Raw genomic sequence first — 22,029 nt, 5'->3', positions numbered from 1 at the left:
TACTACTACTCCCCATCATGGAACAGATTCCTTTTCATGATGGGAGTAGTAGTACATGAGGGATTGATCGCACCGGGTGTGACTTCAAAGACCCATTGCCATGAGAAGTTATACAGGGAGCAAGCGGCATGCCCCGCTCCCCTGGATGTACATAGTGTAATTTAGACAATCAGTGGTCTGGCTTCTTCTCCAGGCCTAGATATGCTACGAGTGTGTTGGGCTGTATTGGGTGGGTGTATGTATTTATAAGTATGTCAATGTGTATGTATATAAATGTGTGAATGAGTGAGAAGAGAATGAATGAGAGGGACAATATAGTTAATCTGCTTGTGGTTTAGAGGATGGTGGTTGAAAATGTATTGTGGGTTAGTTAGAATGTGACTGTGTAGAGGTGTGAAACTATGGAGGTGAAAGATGTGGTGTGACTCTTTATCAAATAAATCAATGTCTATGTCCAAGATATGAAAAATAAACATTTTATTGAGCTACAGTATAAAATTACATAAAATGGGAGTGCAGGATCCTTGCACTCACTAAGGCAATTACACTAATCAGATACAGTAAGTTGCCTAAGTTAGAATTAATAAAACATATGCGGCAAGTGTGATATATGTCCAGATAATAATTAGTACCAGTGGAGTGTGGTAAGAGCGCCTGCAGTGCACTTGCAGGAGCTGGAGGCCCCCTATTTGGAGCCCATTGTTCATGCAAAGCGCAACTCAGTTCAATAGACAAGTATAGTCAATAGGTTTAGCTGAATCCACCGGCCCTCTGGGTCACAACAGATCGGCAGGTGTATGATAAGGTGAATATAGGCAGTACGGCAGCTGTCAATGACAAATCACAGCACGGCGGCTGTCATGAGATGAAGTCCGGCCGGTACACAGTACCGCTTACCCTTAGATGGAGGACGTGGCGGTCCTCAGTGTTGGAGTCGGGTACAGCGGTGCAGGGTCAGGTTCCAGCGGTCCTGGAGCCGGGCAGTAGTGGAGTCGGAGAATATGGCAGTCCTCAAAGATGGTGTCGGGCGCAACGATGCAGAGTCCGGTTGCAGCGCTGCTGGAGTCAGAGGATATGACAGTCCTCGGTGGTAATGTCGAGCCCAGCGGCGCAGGGTCCGGGTGCAAGGGAGCACGGTCCGGAGTACAGATGTAGATCTTAAGTGGGAACGCCCGCTCCTAGGTCTGGTGCCTATGTGGAGGAGCGGTGCGTGTGGTGGAAATACAGCTGTGATGCCGGTCTGGGTGAGTAGGGTGAGTTGCAGGGTTCTTCGCTGATGGTGCTAATATTATCTGTGTATGGATCAGACGCGTTTCGGTCCGCCTAGGACCTTCCTCAGTGATCATGAAGTATGCAATGAGTGTAGGAGCTTATATGTGAGCAAATTTGGCGGGAAAAGGTAGTTTGAGCCAAAACCCGGTTAGGACCATTTGGACATAGACAGGTGTGTGAATGGAAGATTAGGAATGGAGTTGTCTGGATGAGTATGATTAGTAAATGAATGGTGATCAGAGTCATAATTTACTATATGAATCAGTGTGTATGAGTATATATAAGTGTGGGGTGAGTCTATGTGGATATATAGGGGGAATGAGGTGTTGTATTTGGAGGAGACTGTGTAGGTGTACGGATGAGTATAAATGAATGGATATTATATCATGGTGAATAATCTAGTCTGGTCGTATGGTCACCATGTGTTATAAGGATAGGAATCATTAAAGATAGGAATACTAAAATAATATGAAGATAAAAATAGTAAATAATAAATAAAAATAATAATAATAAAAATAAATATAAATAAAAATAAAATAAAAATAGAAATATAAAAAAAAAATTAAAAATTAAAAAATTTAATTAAATTAAATTAAAAAATAAATAAAAATATAATAATAAATAAATTAAAAATAATAAAAATCAATACAAATAAATGAAATATAAAAATAAAATATTAATATTAAAAATAATATCAATATTAATCAAAATAATAATAATAATAAAAATTATAGAAATGTTATAAAAATTATGGTAAAATTGTATGATAAAAAATTATGATAAAAGATTTTGATGCAAAGATGTGATAAAATCTACATGATGGGGAAAATAATACTCAAAGGAAGCCAAAGATCTCCATCTCTGAGTTTAAGCCATATGGTGCTATTGATTGGAACTCGTAAATGTTTCTACTTTCTATGCGTGACATCTTTGTGATATGGTTCCCGCCTCTCCAATCTTTTTTGACTGATTGGATTGCTGAAAAGGTTATACCTGATGGATCTTGGTTATGGCGTTCTTTAAAATGAGAAGATAATGAGTGGTTCATAAATCCTGTTTTGATGTTATAGATATGCTCTTTTATTCTTGTCTTTAGACTTCTTTTGGTCCATCCTATGTACTGCTTTTTGCAAGGACATGTGATGATGTAGATAACGGAGGTGCTGTCGCAGGTTAACAGCTCGTCTATTTTATGCTGATAGGCATTAACTGTTGAGGTCACTGTTTCTTTCCTCTTCTGGAAGGTGGTTTGTTTGCAGTTGGTACATTTTCCACATCTGAAAAAACCTTGTAATGTCAACCATGTCTGAGACATCTCGTTTCTTGTTCAAAATAGGCTGCTTCATGGTTGGTGCGATCTTCAGACCCAGGATTGGTGCCTTAGTGTAGATTATTTTTGCCTTATCCGTCAGCATGGTAGCTAGTACTTAAATAAAGTTTTTTATTTTTTTATTTTTCTATTTCTATTTTTATTTTATTTTTATTATTTATATTTATTTTTATTATTATTTTTATTTATTATTTACTATTTTTTATCTTACTCCATATTATTTTAGTATTCCTATCTTTAATGATTCCTATCCTTATAACACATGGTGACCATACGACCAGACTAGATTATTCACCATGATATAATATCCATTCATTTATACTCATCCGTACACCTACAGTCTCCTCCAAATACAACACCTCATTCCCCCTATATATCCACATGGACTCACCCCACACTTATATATACTCATACACACTGATTCATATAGTAAATTATGACTCTGATCACCATTCATTTACTAATCATACCCATCCAGACAACTCCATTCCTGATCTTCCATTCACATACCTGTCTATGTCCAAATGGTCCTAACCGGGTTTTGGCTCAAACTACCTTTTCCCGCCAAATTTGCTCACATATAAGCACCTACACTCATTGCATACTTCATGATCACTGAGGAAGGTCCTAGGCGGACCGAAACGCGTCTGATCCATACACAGATAATATTAGCACCATCAGCGAAGCACCCTGCAACTCACCCTACTGAACCGGGACCCAGACCGGCATCACAGCTGTATTTCCACCACACGCACCGCTCCTCCACATAGGCACCAGACCTAGGAGTGGGCGTTCCCACTTAAGACCTACATCTGGACTCCGGACGTGCTCCCTTGCAACCGGACCCTGCGCCGCTGGGCTCGACATTACCACCGAGGACTGTCATATCCTCTGACTCCAGCAGCGCTGCAACCGGACTCTGCATCGTTGTGCCCGACACCATCTTTGAGGACTGCCATATCCTCCGACTCCACTACTGCCCGGCTCCAGGACCGCTGGAACCTGACCCTGCACCGCTGTACCCGACTCCAACACTGAGGACCGCCACATCCTCCATCTAAGGGTAAACGGTACTGTGTACCGGACGGACTTCATCTCATGACAGCCGCCGTGCTGTGATTTGTCATTGACAGCTGCCGTGCTGCCTATATTCACCTTATCATACAGCCGCCGATCTGTTGTGACCCAGAGGGCCGGTGGATTCAGCTAAACCTATTGACTATACTTGTCTATTGAACTGAGTTGCTCTTTGCATGAACAGTGGGCTCCAAATAGGGGGCCTCCAGCGCCTGCAAGTGCACTGCAGGCGCTCTTACCACACTCCAGTGGTACTAATTATTATCTGGACATATATCACACTTGCCGCATATGTTTTATTAATTCTAACTTAGGCAACTTACTGTATCTGATTAGTGTAATTGCCTTTGTGAGTGCAAGGATCCTGCACTCCCATTTTATGTAATTTTATACTGTAGCTCAATAAAATTATTTTTCATATCTTGGACATAGATTTATTTGATACAGAGTCACACCACATCTTTCACCTACATAGTTTCACACCTCTACATAGTCACATTCTAACCAACCCACAATACATTTTCAACCACCATCCTCTAAACCACAAGCAGATTAACTATATTGTCACTCTCATTCATTCTCTTCTCACTCATTCACACATTTATATACATACACATTGACATACTTATAAATACATACACCCACCCAATACAGCCCAACACACTCATAGCATATCTAGGCCTGGAGAAGAAGCCAAACCACTGATTGTCTATTTATACTATTTTCTGGAGTGCTGAGAGGGTATCACTCCTTGGCTAAATTCTCGGTCAGATTTTTGTGTGGTAGATAGAGTACCTCCATGCTTTAGTGTTTCACATAGTGTAATTTACTTTCATTTTCAAATACCCCGCCGGGAGTCCTGAATGACCCCTCGGTGCTGGCCATTCAAGGCTCCTTGTGGTCTATTTGAAAATGAAAGTAAAATACGCACTATCCACATCGCAGGTTTGCGGAGCATGCTGCCTGTTCCCCTGGTTAATAACTTCTGATCGCATTGGGTCTCAGAAGTGAGACCCAGTTTGATCAATCCTTCAGCCCCTGTACTACTTCCCCCAACATGGAACAGACTCTGTTCCATGATGGGGGTAGTATTACAAGCACTAATGTAGTCTCCCCAGCCACCCCCAGACTCCTGCAGGTAAGTGGAACTACTTCTCCCATCATAGAAACAAGTATGTTCCATGATGGGAGTAGTAGTAGTCCCACAACACTGCAGGAGTCTGCTGATTTCCCCTCTTCTGAGCATGCTCAGAAGTAATAACGGATAGTATAAATCGGGGGCAAACTGATGACAGTAAAGGTTCATCCGTTTGCCATAGACTTCAATGGTAAATTTAAAAGACCAGTTTTTTATCCTTTATTTTTGACGGCCCAAAAAATTCTGCATTCAAAGTCTTTTGGCTGTCAAAAATAATGGATTACAAACAAAACGGATGCAAACAGTTGATAAAGGACTGTAAAAAAAAATCCCATTGAGATCATTGCAAAAGTAGTAGGCTGATTGCAGAATGGGGATTTTTTGACGGGGGCAGGCGGCCGTGTGAACGAGCCCTTACACTTTTTTTTTTGCACTGTTATAGCCCCCATAGGGGACTATAACATGCAATAGTCTGATTGCAGACACTGATCAATGCTATGCCATATCATTGCATTGATCAGTGTTATCGGCGCTCCACTGCTCCTGCCTGGATCTCAGGCACGGAGAAGTGAATCGGCGATCGGACAACGAGGAGGCAGGTAGGGATCCTCCTCGTGTCCTAACAGCTGATCGGAACACCACGGTTGTCCAAAACAGACCAACTGAGCTGCCAGGAATGTTTATTTCTTTTTTTTTTACTTTAGATCGCCACTTCTAAAGGGTTAATACCATGCATCACCGTGATCTGGTATCGTGGGAGCAGGGCATACAGGTACGCCCTGCATCATAAGAGGTTAAACTTAGAATTACCTTCACAGACTTGTTGAGGAGGTGAGTAACTGCATTCATTTCCACTGTCAAGTGCAGTGAAGTCAAAGTCATCATACGATTCATGATCGAAAGAAGAACTTGAGGATGCATTGTCATCTGTAAAAAGGAGATTTTTTTTGTACTCACCGTAAAATCTTTCTTGTAGCCTTCATTGGGGGACACAGGTACTATTGAGTATATGCTCTTGCCACTAGGAGGCACTGAAACTAGGAAAAAACAGTCGGCTCCTCCCTGGCAGGATATACACGCCCACTGGAAGTGAGGTAATAAGTTGTGTCACAAAGCAGTAGGAGAAGCCAACAAAGAAATATGTCCGAAGGACCCTAGAAAAGAATCCCGGAGAAAAAAAAAAAACAAGAACCGGAAAAGAGGATCCGGACCAAAAATGAAGAAATGGGTGGGTGCGGTGTCCCCCAATGAAGGCTATGAGAAAGATTTTACGGCGAGTACAAAAAAAATCTCCTTTTCTCGGTCGCCGCTCTTCATTGGGGGACACAGATACTATTGGGAAGTACAAAAGCAGTCCCCTAGGGTGGGAATAACAACCAGAGAAGGGGAGACAGTCCAGAAACTAACGAGACCCTGGGCCAAGAGGCAACAGAGACCCAGAAACTGAGTATCAAGAAGGTCCCACCTTCCATGGAGATGGACTAGGACGCCAAGAAAGGGACCGTCTGTTGTAAAGACTCAAACTTATGGTCCACATAGAGAGACAAGAAGGGCTGCCAGGAAGCCCGACGACCGTAACCATCCTGGAAAGAGATAGAATACAGACTTCCAGAAACACAGAACCGGACAGTAGGCAGAAGGGAAGCCCAGTCAAGGTGGAGACCAGAACCTCTGGAAAAAAAAAAAGGAAGTGAGATGGAAACCGGCTCTAGAAAGGCAAGATGCATAAGATCGATGATCGAAATTAAAAAGCTGCAGGCTCCAAAACCAAAGTCCCAGGGGAACGCTGCGAGCACCTGGGCAGAAGCTGACAGAGTCTGACACAGTGCCAGAACAGGGGTAAAAAACGTGACGAGGAAAACACATCAACGTAGATGGCGTATTGGCCCGACTGGTGTAATCTGGCAGACAGTAACGCCCTCCGTCCCAGGAATACATGGACCCCGAAGGAGGAGATGGAAGGTAACCAACGTCCAAAAGAAGAATAGAACGCCATGAGAAGGAGAATCCCGGAATACCAATGCGGCTGACATTGGAACGGAGGTTCTAGAGTCTCCAAGAAGACTTACACCCGTAGGGTGAGCAAACCCAGCCACCGCAAAGCGATCTGGTAGACATACATCTATGTCTAGACAAGAAAAAGGTGCAGTACAGTAAGACCGCCCCACGAATGGGATTGCGGAGAAGTTTGGGCCGGAGTGCTACCATGCCAGAGACCGCAACCATCACTAAGGCCCTAAGAACCAGAAGGGCATACCTAGATAATAAGCCACATTAGCTGCCTAGGAGGTTGCCCAATACAAGGAGACTCCCCACTACTCGCACAAGCCAGCAAAGAGGGAATGGGCACAGAAAACTAGCCTTGAACCCCAGTGGTCCGAAGCAACATTCCGTCAGGACGGGAACAGAGAGGGAAACAAAGGGAACCTAGTTGGGACTGAGGATCTGGGTACATGAAGGTTACTCCAGAAGACTGTTGCATCAGTGTAGAGCAACGGACACTGTCAAAGCGAAGGATGAACACACCCCTCCAGGGAGATTGTGCCAAGGAAGGAGAGCAATGGTAGGGTCCAAACAACAGACAGTGGCTAGACTTGCTGAGGCTTAGCCCTTCATGATTGCATAAACTCCAACAGAGGAGAGTGCCAAAGCTGCATGAGTAGCAGGAGAGAACCAAGGAAACGGGGAGAGCCAGACTGCAATAGTGGGCAGTAAGCACACATGCATTGCCGATACAGAGCTCTTCTAAATGCTCTTAGCAAAAACAAGGGCCCAGCCAGGCACCCCACCTATGTAGGGGGAAAGAGGGCAATGACTCCATGTCGGCAGTATAAGCGCTCAGCGAAACAGTCCCCCAGTCGAGGGGAAAACAAGGGGTGGTGAGAGGAAACTCAGGTACTGACCATGCTGAGCTTCCTGATTCCGGTATCTCCTGCAGAAGGAGATTGCCAAGTACGAAAGGTACTGTAGGAACAGGGCATGAATGCCTGCGGCAACGGGTCAAAGTACTGGGAGAACGCAGCGGCAACATAGTGAGGTATGGAGGAGCCATTTGTGTCCCCGGAGGCATCTGAATCCTGGACACTGGTCCTGGGTACAGAGAATGCAAGTAAGAAGAACATGCAGTAACCTATAGCATGTGGAAGGATCCCTTTGGGGTGAAACCCTGGTCCCTGTCAAAAAAAGAGGAGGGGACCAACAGTGCGTCAACAGAGCCAATCTGGTTGCTAACTTAAGCAGTAGAGCAGGCGACAGCCACCCTGCACCGGAATCCAGGAAGATACCTGGAGGCATAGGGGGGGGGGGGGGGGGGACTGTGGAACAGACTGTGTTGCCCTATCAGGCCCCATGCCAGAACAGATGTCTTCAACTGCAGCAGACCACAAGATGTGCAAGATCAAAGAAAAGCCCAAGGTACACCCCAATGAAAAGGAGGGGAGGTGGGTTCTATATGTGCAGAGTGTGCGTAACATATGTAGGGACACAGACATGGTTACAACATGATAGCAGTGGGGCACCAAGACAGCGGCCACAAAGAAACCGCAGACATCCAAAGTGCCAGCGGTATGGAAAACAGGCACTACACCTGACAGTGTGTCATAACCATGCCCGTAGCAGACCAACGTAGGGGAACAGAGTGTGCTGCTGTTGCTGCAAAGGTTCATGGAATCTGCAGGAAAACGCCCACACCCTGTCTACTAATGGTGAAACACACCAGGACTGCTGTCTCAGACGCAAGGGGTGAAGGATGCATGTGGTGCATGAAACCATGCAGAACCAAACCTACTTACAGGTATAAGGAAGAAAGAAAATCCAATGAAACCAGAGTTTCACGTTTTTCAGAACCTCACAATGAAAGTGAGGCACCGGACTGCAGCTGCGGAAGCGGCAGGAAGGAGGGAGGTGACCTGGTGGATTAGAAACCAATGCAGACACATTCAGAACCTCACCTTGGCAGTGGGTTACGGAACTTCCGCCATGGTGCGGGATGTATGGTAGGGAACCCGACGCAGTAGGAAACCATACAAACCACCATCTGGCTGATTGGCATAGGATCCTTGAATGTGCAGGGTCTCTACTTTGAATCCCCCCACAGAAAGTGGGGTACTGGAGTGTGGCCGATCTGATGGGTGACCTGGTGGTGTAGGAGACTATGCAGACGAATGTCTGGCTGACTGGCATCAGTCCCTAGTATCTGCAGGGACCCTGTCCCACACCAGCAGGGAGGTAGGGGAAACTCCAGCCCTGCACGCGGCAGACCTGTGATAGGAGACCGACAGCAGCGGAAACCGTGCAGACCACAGTCAAGCTCAACGAGGACACCTCCAGGTGCTGGCCGGTGACCATATGGGGACAACAGCACTGATTGGGGAGCACTGTGCCCCTTTGTTGCATACAGGAGGGCCTAGGAGTCATGGATAGTATCCCCGCCATCCCGGAGATCGGGGAGGTGGAGGAGCCGTGAATTGTATCCTCATTGCCCTGTATAGGGTCCATAGGAAACGTCAGGTCACTTCTTCGAACATCTCACACTAGTAGTGGGGTACCGGAACTCCAGCTGCAGATACATCACCGTGTGATAGGGCAGGCGGCGGAGGAACCACGCAGACCACTGTCTGGCTTACTGGTATAGGGTCCACGCTGGGTCACTTCTTCGGACACCGCACACTAGTAATGAGGTGCCAGAACTCCAGCCGCAGATACATCACCGTGTGATTGAAAGGCGGCGGAGGAGCCACGCAGACCACTGTCTGGCTTACTGGCATAGGGTCCACGCCGGGTCACTTCTTCGGACACCGCACACTAGTAATGGGGTGCCAGAACTCCAGCCGCAGATACATCACCGTGTGATTGAAAGGCGGCGGAGGAGCCACGCAGACCACTGTCTGGCTTACTGGCATAGGGTCCATATTGTATACACCGGGTCAGACACCCCGCACTAGCAGTGGAGTACCGGAAGTCCAGCCACAGATACAGCAGCACTGAGATGAATGACAGGCGGTAGAGGAAACCATGCAGACCATTGTTGACCCTCAGTGTATCAAGTCCATTCCATGTCCCCGCAGGGTCACTTCTGTGAAACCCTCACATTAGCGGTGGGAATCTGGAACTCCAGTGGCAGATGCAGCATACGTGAGTTGAGAAGAAAACCACGCAGACAACAGTCTGGCTTAGTGGTATATGGACCATTGCACACGCAGGGTCATTCCTCCGGAAACAGCCTAATTATGGGGTACGTGGAAAAAAGGAGCCGTAGGCGTGGCTACATAAGACGGGTGACCGGCAGTGGAGGAAATCGATATATCCTGACTCACCGATATTAGGACCTTAGCGCCAGAAATTGTCCCATTGCGGACAGAGTCCACAGAGTAGCAGAGGTTAAGAGAGACCAAGGGAAATAATTAACTCCTTAAGTCCCGCCATAGTGCTGCCAGAGGTTCAGTAAGTGAATCACCGCACAAAAGAGGGCACATACCTAACTAACTCTTGGCTATACTCAACTCCTGATGTTTTCAGCCAGCTAAAGGCCACGCTGCATCATGCCAGGCTGCAATAGTGAGGGAGCAGGGGCAATGGGGGACCCAGACCCAAGTTACACCTCCAGGCGCCGGCGTTTGCAAGAAAGGGGTTAAAGGTCCATATGCTAAGCACGATGCCCCTTTGTTGCATGTGGGAGATCAGATAGCACCATGATCCTTTAGCCCAATCTAGAAAAATAACAAAAGGAAAAAGAACCTAACTATACGTACTTAACTAGAAAATAATAAAACAATAGACCAGGATTACTTCACTTCCAGTGGGCAGGTATATCCTGCCAGGGAGGAGCAGACTTTTTTCCCTAGTATCAGCGCTTCCTAGTGGCAAGAGCATATACCCGTTAGTATCGGTGTCCCCAATGAAGAGCGACAGAGAAATAAGGATTTCTTTTAGTGAAGTTCCCATTTAAGACATTCATAGCATATCCATAGGATCCCTCCCAAATGACAGAATTTATTAAGAACAGCCCATTGCACACAGATAATAAAGTGGGTCCTGACTATACTACTAATACTAAACATTGGTTTCCCAAACGTAAGGTTTTTTCCCAGTTTCAGCTTTGGAGTACAATGCTTGGGAACACAGAAACCGCAAAAGTGCATTCCAAAGCCATTCTTTTTATACAAAGACGAAAATATTAGGGAGTGAGGGGGGGGTGGCGTGTATAAAACCATTGCGTCACAATCTGTTGCGCAAACTGGAGTAAAGCAATGGTCTCCAAACTGTGGATCTCTAGCTGTTGCAAAACTACAACTCTCAGCATTCCCAGGCAGCCGTTGGCTGTCCTGGCATGCTTTGAGTTGTAATATTGCAACAGCTCCTGATTTATTAAGAGGATAGTGCCTCCTAATATATTATACGAACAGGGAGTTTTGTTTTACTGATTATTTCACTTATTTACTTAAAGGAGAACTCCGGAATAGGAAAATTGCCCGCCATACACAGGTACAAAAAAATAAACAGGTAAATACCTGCTGCCGGGGCCGAAAACGTCACACTGCCGCTCAGCCTATCGCCGGCCGAGTCGGGACTTCGCTGCGACCGGTGATTAGCTGAGTGCAGTATGACTCGCCGACCACCGGCAACAAGAAAGAGGATCACGGCGGAGGCCGGAGCCGGTTACCAGAGGCACCGGTGGAGCGAAAGAAGGTATGTACCTGTTTAATTTTTTTTACTGCCGGGTGTATGGTGGGCAATTTTCCTATTCCGGAGTTCTCCTTTAAAGGAAAACTGTCACATACCCGCACTAACCACATGTGTTGACGGATAGTGAGGGGGGACACTGATTCATATGATCCCTACTTTGCCTGAATCCGTCCGGCCATTCGCCCGCAAGCCCAGTGGCACTGTAACGTCAGCGCCGCCCGCTTATGAATATTCATTCCCCCCCATCCCTCCGGCTCTCCCTCTCCCCGCCGCTCCTAATTGGTCCTCACTGCGTATGTCAGGAAGTTGCACATGGGTAGTGAAGACCAGTTAGGAGCAAAGGGGAATGAATATTTATAAGCGGGCGGCGCTGTGGACGGGCGGCGCTGACGTCACAGTGCCACTAGGCTCCTGCAAACCCCGTCCGTGCCAGTTACAGCCACATTTGCATATATATATATATATATATATATATATATAAAAACAGATTGCGGGCGAACGACTGGACATATTTAGGCAAGGAAGGGATTATATGAATCAGCGTCCCCCACACCGTCAGTACCTGTGGTTAGTGCGGGAGTGAACATGTGACAGTTTTCCTTTAAGATGTATAAATGTGTAGAAAGGAGAGCAGGAATGTTATGGTCACGGCAGGTGGTGGATCCTCTGGGCCTGTGTGGATGATGACGTGAGCCGTGCCAGGAAGTGGAGTCTAAAGTGCCGCTGGTTTCCACCAGAGCCTGCCGCAAAGTGGGATGGTCTTGCTGTGGCAGGCGCCACCCAGGTCGCTACGCCTGGCTCGACTCGTCCACACAGGTAGCTGGGCAGTGGCGTGGCACAGAAGGAGACTGGCAGGATGTGGCAAGATGGCAGGTCAGGGCAGGAACACAGGTGCAGGGTAGGATGGTAGCAAGGAACAGGTACACAGTAACAGAGACACAGAACATTCACTATGGCAATAGACAACCAAAGATCCGGCAGGGAACCAAGGGAGGAGCTGATATTTAGGGACCAGGGTGCAGGTGTAGACACTTGACTAAATGAGCACTGGCCCTTTAAAAGTGAGAACTCCGGCGCGCGCCCTAGGAGGCGGGGCACATGCACCGGGGCTGTGAGGACTGGGAGGTGAGTAACTGGCTGGGATTCGCATGCGGGTGCATCCCACGATGCGAATCCCAGCCCCACCGGCAGCGGGGACATGACAGAGCACTCAAGGCCAGCATGTTTGGCCGGAGCGCGGATGTTACAAGGAACCAGCACAGTAAGGGGATTGGAGGAAGGTACAACACACCTTGTGGACAGCTCTCTTCCTCGTGTTCCCAAAACCAGTGCACGGACTAGCAGGCAGCGTCCCCGGACTGGATCAACAAGAACAAAAAGGGATGTCCAGCGCTGGATGCGGAAAAACAGGTACTTTGTTGTAGGATCATCAGATACAGACTTGCATCAGGACAGACACCAACACGTTTCGGACCATTACAGGTCCTTTAGTCATGGCATAAAACAGATTAAAATCCAAACTTTAAATACTTTTGAGAACATCACGAGTATCATAACATCACACTCTGTAGAGACACATGGAAAACATGGAGATGGGATAGAGAATCTCTAAACACATAAATTATGTTTGTGATCGGGGCTCCATACGTGTACTAGTGACAGGAAAGATTGCCTACATACCTATACAAGATCTTACCCTAGCATAGCGCTCTGCGTTGTGCCATAACCGCGCAATGAGGGCACGCCTATAGAGGGCAAAAAGCAACCATGCTAGGATGAATACAATTCCTGAAATAAAACATCCTACATCCAGCATCAATCTTCACATACCCGAAGTAGACTATACCTAATGTGCTGAAAGAGTAGCCCTGACCAACTAGTGACTACTAGAGGTGGTAACCATACCTTTGAAACCGTGGTAGTAACGTCCATCTGTAAAGAATCAACCTGAGAATAACCTTCCCTGCCAAATACTAACTGAACTATACCTATCACCATCCCTACTTGTGACATTACTTCAAATGGACACGGAAAGGCTAACTTCATGGCAGGTCTGACAAGCACCAATCCCCTGCTATTTAAGAGGCAAAAACTAAACTGACAGGTAAATGACAAGAAATACCTATCTACCTGATAGATCGTGTGGGTCATGTCGCATGACAAGGTTCACGAAGGCACCTTACCTGATTGAGACTGTAACAGACATACCTAACTAGCCACTGTACTGACCCAACTGGACTTGGAAGTGATGACCCATTGCAGATGACAGCTCCCTGCGAGAGCAACGTATCTGTAGACGTGACCAGTGTTTAGATGAACCATCATGTCTGTAGACCTGACAGGTCTTTGTGACACCGTCGTGCCTGAACCCGTCACAGGTTCCAGCGGAACCATCGAGCCTGTAGACATGACAGGTCTTTGTGAAATCATTGTGCCTGTAAACGTCACAGGTCTTTGTAAACCACTTTTTTTTTTCTCAAATACGTAAGTGTGAAATGCCATATTGAGATTGTATACTATCTGAAACGTGTCAGATTACCTACATAACCATGTCAAATCAATTGCTCTGAAATGAGACAGCAGCAACCATGATTCAATCCCCGATCCTAAAGAAATGAGTCATGAAACTGTATTAAATGCAGAATATATCTGCAACTAAATGCTGGCCCTGCAATTATGCCAGATAGTTGAATCTGTGTACTATAACGAAATTATAACGTCATCGAGAAATACAACAGACGAGGTTGTATCTGACCTGAAAACGTGTCAGGTCATAACAAATATAACACACGACAAAATTGCTCTGAAAACGAGTCAGTAGCAACTGGCATTACCCCTTTTAACCTGAAGAGGAGTCAGGCAACAGGGTAACATCATGAGTATTCATGACAAGATACCTGTATGAAGCTGGCGTGTTGTTCTGAAGGCGTGTCAGTAACAAAAATGACCAATTGTGTCCAATACCCTAAGCAAAGGATCTACCTCCCCTGTGTGCACCACATGAAACATGTTAACCGTATGTGCGGCATAACCTGCTAACAGTATACCCAACTACAAGTCGCTACTCAATATGTTATTGCTCTGAGACATGTCTAACATTAACCTATGTGGTGCATCCCCCCCTGCAGACGTAGGAGGTTTAAGAATATGTGCTCGATATATCTGCTGCAATGAATGTAAGCACCATATGAATACTGTAATCGTGTCTTGTAAATATATGTACAGCCAGAGGTGCAACTGCTATTCAACACTAGGAATGAATGCACATAACCTACCCGCATACAACTATGGTAGTATGCAACAAATGCTGTGTACTGGTGCATGTATCATACACAAGCTGGGAGCGTAAGTACCGTGAAAACGTAAGGAACGTTATGAATTTATGCTCTAACATCATTATGAGTACCTCATACATGCCTAGAAAATAAAGTGTAAACATATATCTAAAAAGATAGACAACGTGCAACTATGCCGGATAGTTGAATATGTCTACTATAAGTAACTGATAACGTGGTCATGAAATACCACGGAGGAGGCTGTATCTGTCCTGAGAACATCTCAGGTCATGACAATGAACCACAATGTAATTGCTCTGAAAATTTTTCGGTAGCAACCGACATTAACTCCTTAAGCTGAAGGAGTCAGGCAAATAGGGCAACATCCTAACAAAGCTGTATAACCTTTCCGTATAAACATTATGCACGAATATGCAGTATGAAAGCTATGAGCATGAGTACAGTAAAGCTACGGGAGCATATGTGTAGTGTAGACTCTAAGGATGGAAATGCAGAAAAACTATTACCCATGTGCAGTACAAAAAAATTAAGCTATGAACGTAACCAGACTATGAGCGTAACGTGCAACTATGCCAGAGAGTTGAATCTGTGTACTATAACAAAATAACATAATCGAGAAATACAACAGACGAGGTTGTATCTGACCTGAAAACGTGTCAGGTCATAACAAATACACCAACGACAAAATTGCTCTGAATACGAGTCAGTAGCAACCGACATTACCCCTTAACCTGAAGAGGAGTCAGGCAACAGGTTAACATTGTGACTATTCCTGAAATTGGTTGCTCTGAATGTGAGTCAGTAACAACCGCGATTCAACCCCTGAAGGAACGAGTCAGGTGACCGGGTATTGAACAGCCGATTAGTGCCACTAAAATGATGACCACCCTTGAACGAGTACCTGTGCCGAATAGTTGAATATGTGTTCTATAACTAACTGATAACTTAGTCGTGAAATACAACAGAGGAGGTTGTATCTGACCTGAGAACTTGCAGGACATGACAATAAACAACAATGCGATTGCTCTGAACAAGTCAGTAGCAACCGACATTGACCCCTTAACCTGAAGAGGAGTCAGGCAATAGGGCTACATCCTGACAAACCTGAGTGAACTTTCCGTATAAAAGACTATGCACGAATACACAGAATGAATGCTATAAACATACGTATAGTAAAAGCTACGGGAGCATGTGTGTAGTGTAGACGCTATGGATGAACATGCAGAATAAATACCATTACCCATGTACAGTAAACGCTATGGATGTTAGTGCAGATAACATAACAGAATGAATGCTACATGTACGCAGAATAAGTACTACAACGTGTCAGCATAATAATTACTACCATCGTATGTACAGAATGAATGCTACGAATGTCCGTGTAGTGTATTGCTACAATTCTATGTGCAATATACATGACGTGAACATGTCTGTGGTATGAATACAACGAGCGTGTATGTGGTATAAATGCTATGAGCGTATAGTGATATGATACTATGAGCAGTATAATGCTATGAGTATACTTGCGATATCAATGCTAAGAGCGTATGTGCCTGATGTAGGCCATGTGTATGTGCAGTATAAACGCTACAAGTACATGTGCAGTATAAGCGTCGAGCATATGTGCTACGAATGAATATGTGGTATGACGCTATGAGGTATGAGTACTATGAGCAGTATAATGCTGTGAACATGCTATGAGCGCGTGGCCACAACTGCACGAAACAGCATGACACTATGTGTGAGAACCATAGGAAACCTGCGTGTATGAATGCGGTGAACATGTGAACAACAAAACCATGACCGTGTAACCAATATAACTGCCATGAGTGTATGAACCCTGCATGTATGAATGCGGTGAACGTGTGAACAACAAAACAATGACCGTGTAACCAATATAACTGCCATGAGCGTATGAACTAGGCATGTATGAATGCGATGAACGTGTGAACAACAAAACAATGACCGTGTAACCAATATAACTGCCATGAGCGTATGAACCCTGCGTGTATGAATGCGATGAACGTGTGAACAACTAAACCATAACCGTGTGACCGATGTAACTGCCATGAGCGTATGAAACCTGCGTGTATGAATGCGGTGAACGCGTGAACAACAAAACCATGACCGTGTAACCCATATAACTGCCATGAGGGTATGAACCCTGCGTGTATGAATGCGATGAACGTGTGAACAACAAAACCATAACCGTGTGACCAATGTAACTGCCATGAGCGTATAAAACCTGCGTGTATGAATGCGGTGAACGCGTGAACAACAAAACCATGACCGTGCAACCAATACAACCGCCATGAGCGTATGAACCGTATGAACCCTGCGGTGAACATGTGAACAACTTAAGAACCGTGAGAGTGTGACCACTATAACTGCCATGAGTGTATGAACCGTATAATTGCTATAGGCAGTATACTGCTGTAACCAGTATGAAATACCATTAACATATGAACCGAATGATACTTTGAGCGTATGAACCAGTGATAATTACGAGGTGTTTGATTGCCATGAACGTAACATGGTAGAAAGAACGTAAGACCGTGAACATGCCAAGAATATGTGAACAGCATTAATGCCAAGTTTGTGGACCGTGTAAAACACCAGTGAGTGAGAGAATAACCATGAGGTGAACAGCATAAACGAGTTTGCCCAGTATAAATGCTGTGAATGTATCGTCAGTGAGTATATGTACCGTATATAATGATATTAGCACATGAAACTGTATACATACTAAGCGCGTACGAGCAGTGTGCCATAAGCGTATGAATTAACCATGAGAGTACGGACAATAAGAAACTCATGGAGTTATCAAACCGTGAAGATGCTCTACTCGTGTGCACCTTGTACCAGTAATGCGTGTATGCCCATAATAAACCAAGCGTATGAACCGTATGGATACCATGATCGTGCAAATAACACTGTGTATACTATGATTTATTTGGATGTAGCCTATGTTATATCTCTACAGAGCATTGCACCCTACTATATACTATATTGAAACAAGACAGTCTACAGAGCACTGTATCACCACACACAGCATATGCTACCCTGCAACGTGATCCTCTGCAGAGTATTGCACCACACCAAACAGTAAATGCCACCCTGTGTTGCAACGAGACCCTTCGCAGAGCACTGCACCACACTGGACATGCTAACTGTAACGACCCTCTGCAGAGCATTGCACTATGCCCTATATAATATGTTGTATTGAAACCATCCCATCTGCAGAGCATTGCACTAACTGTATAAAGTTTGTTTATAATGAGACCATCTGCAGAGTATAGCACTATACTGTATATAGTATATATTATATTGTAACAAGACCATCTGCAGAGCATAGCACCATAGCTGTATATCATGAATACTATATTGTAATGAGACCATCTGCAGAGCATTGCACCTTAACTATATATCATGTATACTATATTGTAATGAGACCATCTGCAGAGCATTGCACCTTAACTGTATATCATGTATACTATATTGTAACGAGACCATCTGCAGATTATTGCACCATAACTGTATATCATGTATACTATATTGTAACAAGACCATCTGCAGAGCACTGCACTATACCGTTATACAGTACATGTTATATTGTAACGAGACCCTTTGCAGAGCATTACACTGTACCGTATACTGCAAGGGCACCGTATACCCCGCAGAGCACCGCACCAAACAGCAAAAGTTATATTGAAACGACTCTTTGCAGAGCATTGCACCACACTGTATACAGAAAACTTTATATTGAAACAACCCTCCGCAGAGCATTACACTATACTTTAGATTAACGATAGCAGACAAGCTGACAGGACCGCCTAACGAGGACTGGGCAGCTGCCGCAACCTGTCCCAAGGGCATAGACAATTGTAGTTGTGTGGGTGGCGGGCGGTCCACATGTCGCCATGAGGCAGCTAGCGGGCTGCGCGAAATGCTGAGGCCGCACCACCCCCAGCACCGATTTAACTCACCTGCTTGCCGCTCCTGGCCCCCACTACCGCTGCGGGCAGAGCCAGCCAGAACCATACCTGCCCAATATTACCTTATAATCAGAGTGAGACACAGCATCCCCAGATAAGACAGCCAGCGGAGCTGCCAGGATGCCGCGCCTGCACCACCCCAGACCCATGATCAGCGAGGCCTCCGCACCGTGAGCAGCAGCTCTGAAGATTTTTGTGGGAGATTCAAACACCAGCCTGCCACAGGAAGCAGAGATTCCACAAACGACACGTGCTCCGCCCCTGTAGGAGAGGGGGAAGTTATATACACACGCCCCCACCTGTTCCCAATGAGCCCCACCTGGAAGTGCAGGGAGCGATAATTACTTCCGCCCCTCGCACAAACACAGCCCATCAGGCTTTATACAAAAAGGAACACCAAACAATAAGTAATAAAAAGGCAATGAATAAATATACAAGAATCCACAGCACAAGAGAACAGGATGGCAACAGAGACAATTATATACAATATACCAATATGTTCTTATTAGATCACGTCTCAAATTCATGCCATTCGGCTCTCTCGTGTTTAGCATGAAAATCCAGTAAGATTCTCGAGTAATCTAGGTCTCAAATTTCCCCCTATAATGGTATTTTGAACCCGTTCTATTGAATTTATGCAAAGTGTGGATATATTTCCACCAAGATGAACCCAAAAGTGTCGGGACAAGGCTGATATGTTAAATTGTTCACCTTTTGCATCTGGTATACGGCGTCTGATACGGGTTTTCAAAGGGTTTGATGTGCGCCCCACATACTGGTATCAACAGACAGAACAGGCAGCAAGATCAACACCCAAAGTCGTATTACAATTAATATAATTTTTATTTAAGTATCTCCTGCCAGTACTAGGACATGAAAGAATTCGAAGCCAGTATGTGGGAACAGGTAACGCACTGTCTGTGGCCACATCAACAGGTGCCCGGGGAATGAAGCCAGGTAGGATTTACATGTTTTATGGTGTCATCTAAAAATAAGCTGGGAGATAATGTGGAGCCTAATGATGGTCCTCGTCTAGAGACAACTTTGATTTGTGACTTGTCTATTTCATGTAGGGCTACATCATTCTCCAGAATCGGTAAATGTCTCTGCAATATATGTTTAATGGCATAAAATAGTTTGCTGAAACTGGTAATGAAAACCAGTAATTTGGACTTATCAGAAGAGGAGCATTTTCGGTTGCTATTGGTAATTAGCGTATCCCGTTTGATTTTTTTTTAGCTCTATTATAAACCAATTTCAAATTCTGTTCACTGTAGCCTCTTACCTTTCATGAAGCATCCTACATTCTCTTTCCAAAATAATATAATTCGAACAATTTCTTCTAAGACGGACCCACTCTCCATATGGAATATTATTCACTACATATTTCGGATGACATGCATTGGCTTGTACGATGCTGTTACCGGCTGACTCCTTTCTATACGGTTTTACAATGAACCTGTTGGTATCAGCCATCATATTCCCATGTAGAGTGGGTGCACACAATTTTATATCCAAAAATGGAATACTAGTATGGGAAAAATGTGCGGTAAACTTGACGTTGAGGTTACTGTTATTAATGTAAGAAACAAAGTAAAAAAAAAACGGCTATCAGAATCCCTCCATACCACAACAAGATCATCAATGTATCTACTAGAGATGAGCTAACTTACAGTAAATTCGATTCGTCACAAACTTCTCGGCTCGGCAGTTGATGACTTATCCTGCGTAAATTAGTTCAGCCTTCAGGTGCTCCGGTGGGCTGGAAAAGGTGGATACATTCCTAGGAAAGAGTCTCCTAGGACTGTATCCACCTTTTCCAGCCCACGGGAGCACCTGAAAGCTGAACTCATTTACGCAGGAAAAGTCATCAACTGCCGAGTCGAGAAGTTCGTGACGAATCAAATTTACTGTAAATTCGCTCATCTCTAGTATCTACCAAAATATTTTATTGATGAAAAGAAAGGATTATTGTCAGTAAAAAATGATTTTTTCCCCCCAGAGAATCATGTAAATATTAGCAAACAAAGGCGAGTATTTGGCCCCCATTGAAGCTCCCCTGATCTGAAGGAAAAAAATCACCATTGAACATAAAATAATTATGAGACAACAGAAACTCTGCGGCCATGATGATAAATTCCTTTTTACATAACTTATGTGTTTAGATATTCTCTATTCAATCTCCATGCTTTCCATGTGTCTCTACAGAGTGTGATGTTATGATACTCGTGATGTTCTCAAAAGTATTTAAAGTTTGGATTTTAATCTATGTGTTATGCCATGACTAAGGACCTGTAACGGTCCAAAACACGTCAGTGTCTGTCCTGATGCAAGTCTGTATCTGATGATCTTACAATAAAGTACCTGTTTTACTGCATCCAGCACTGGACATCCCTTTTTGTTCTTATTGGAGAAAGGTAAGTACAGTATTTTTTGCCATCCTGAGAACTCCTATATATAAAATTGCTTTGGAATACCCTTTAGGGTAGGGTCACACGTGCTGTATTTGCTGCGGTCTATTTTCCTACCAATTGAGGTCAATGGGTAGCAAAATCAACTGCAGAAAATATGCAGAAAAAAGAAAAATATGTGACCCTACACTTAAAGGGGTACTCCAGTGAAAAACATTGTTTTTTAAATCAACTGGTGCCAGAAAGTTAAACAGATTTGTAAATTACTTCTATTTAAAAATCTTAATCCTTCTAGTACTTATCAGATGCTGTATGCTTCAGAGGAAGTTTTTTTTAAAATTTCTGTTCTGTTTGACCACAGTGCTCTCTGCTGACACCTCTGTTCATGTCAGGTGTCAGCAGAGAGCACTGTGGACAGACAGAAAAGAAATTCAAAAAGAAAACCACTTCCTAGACTGCCCTTCTTTCTTCTTTTTGGTCCCAGGTACTGGATCTTATCCACCGCATGACTGCGGTCTGCCTAGCCCTGGACCCTACTCTTATTTATATTGCTGAGCTCAGTGCCTAAGAAGACTAGGACCCTTCTATGTTTCCTACTTCTTGCATCGCAAACGGTTATACCCCGTCTATGGAGGTCTACTTCTTCTCCTACTCTTTCGTCCTGGCTTCAGGAGGTGGCTCGTCTGCATAGAATGGAGGAACTGCTTGCGGATTCCTGCCGCACATTACGCAAATACACTGCTGTTTGGTCCCCGTGGATAGGCTTGATTACTTCTTCAGATTTCAGGGATCTTCACACCCACATTCCTGCTTGTACATCCTCACT

The 22,029-nt window shown here is 44.8% G+C and overlaps 1 protein-coding gene across 15 annotated transcripts in view; it reads right to left on the bottom strand.

The window, feature by feature from the left end:
* The window catches only part of LOC130369622 (uncharacterized), a 214,064-nt gene that overhangs the window by 118,877 nt on the left and 73,158 nt on the right, over positions 1-22,029 (bottom strand). For 14 of the 15 annotated variants that reach the window (XM_056575062.1, XM_056575066.1, XM_056575068.1 and 11 more), the window contains one exon: positions 5,628-5,744. The exons of the other annotated variant lie outside the window; for it this stretch is intronic. In XM_056575062.1, the coding sequence (XP_056431037.1) occupies positions 5,628-5,744 (117 nt within the window). The remainder of the gene's footprint in view (positions 1-5,627; positions 5,745-22,029) is intronic. 15 annotated transcript variants of the gene reach the window in all.

The sequence above is a fragment of the Hyla sarda genome, chromosome 4 (assembly GCF_029499605.1).
Source record: "Hyla sarda isolate aHylSar1 chromosome 4, aHylSar1.hap1, whole genome shotgun sequence".
NCBI classification, from domain to species: Eukaryota; Metazoa; Chordata; class Amphibia; order Anura; family Hylidae; genus Hyla; species Hyla sarda.
The sequence above is the reverse complement of the archived record's forward strand: the minus strand, read 5'-3'. Positions and strand labels throughout refer to the sequence as shown.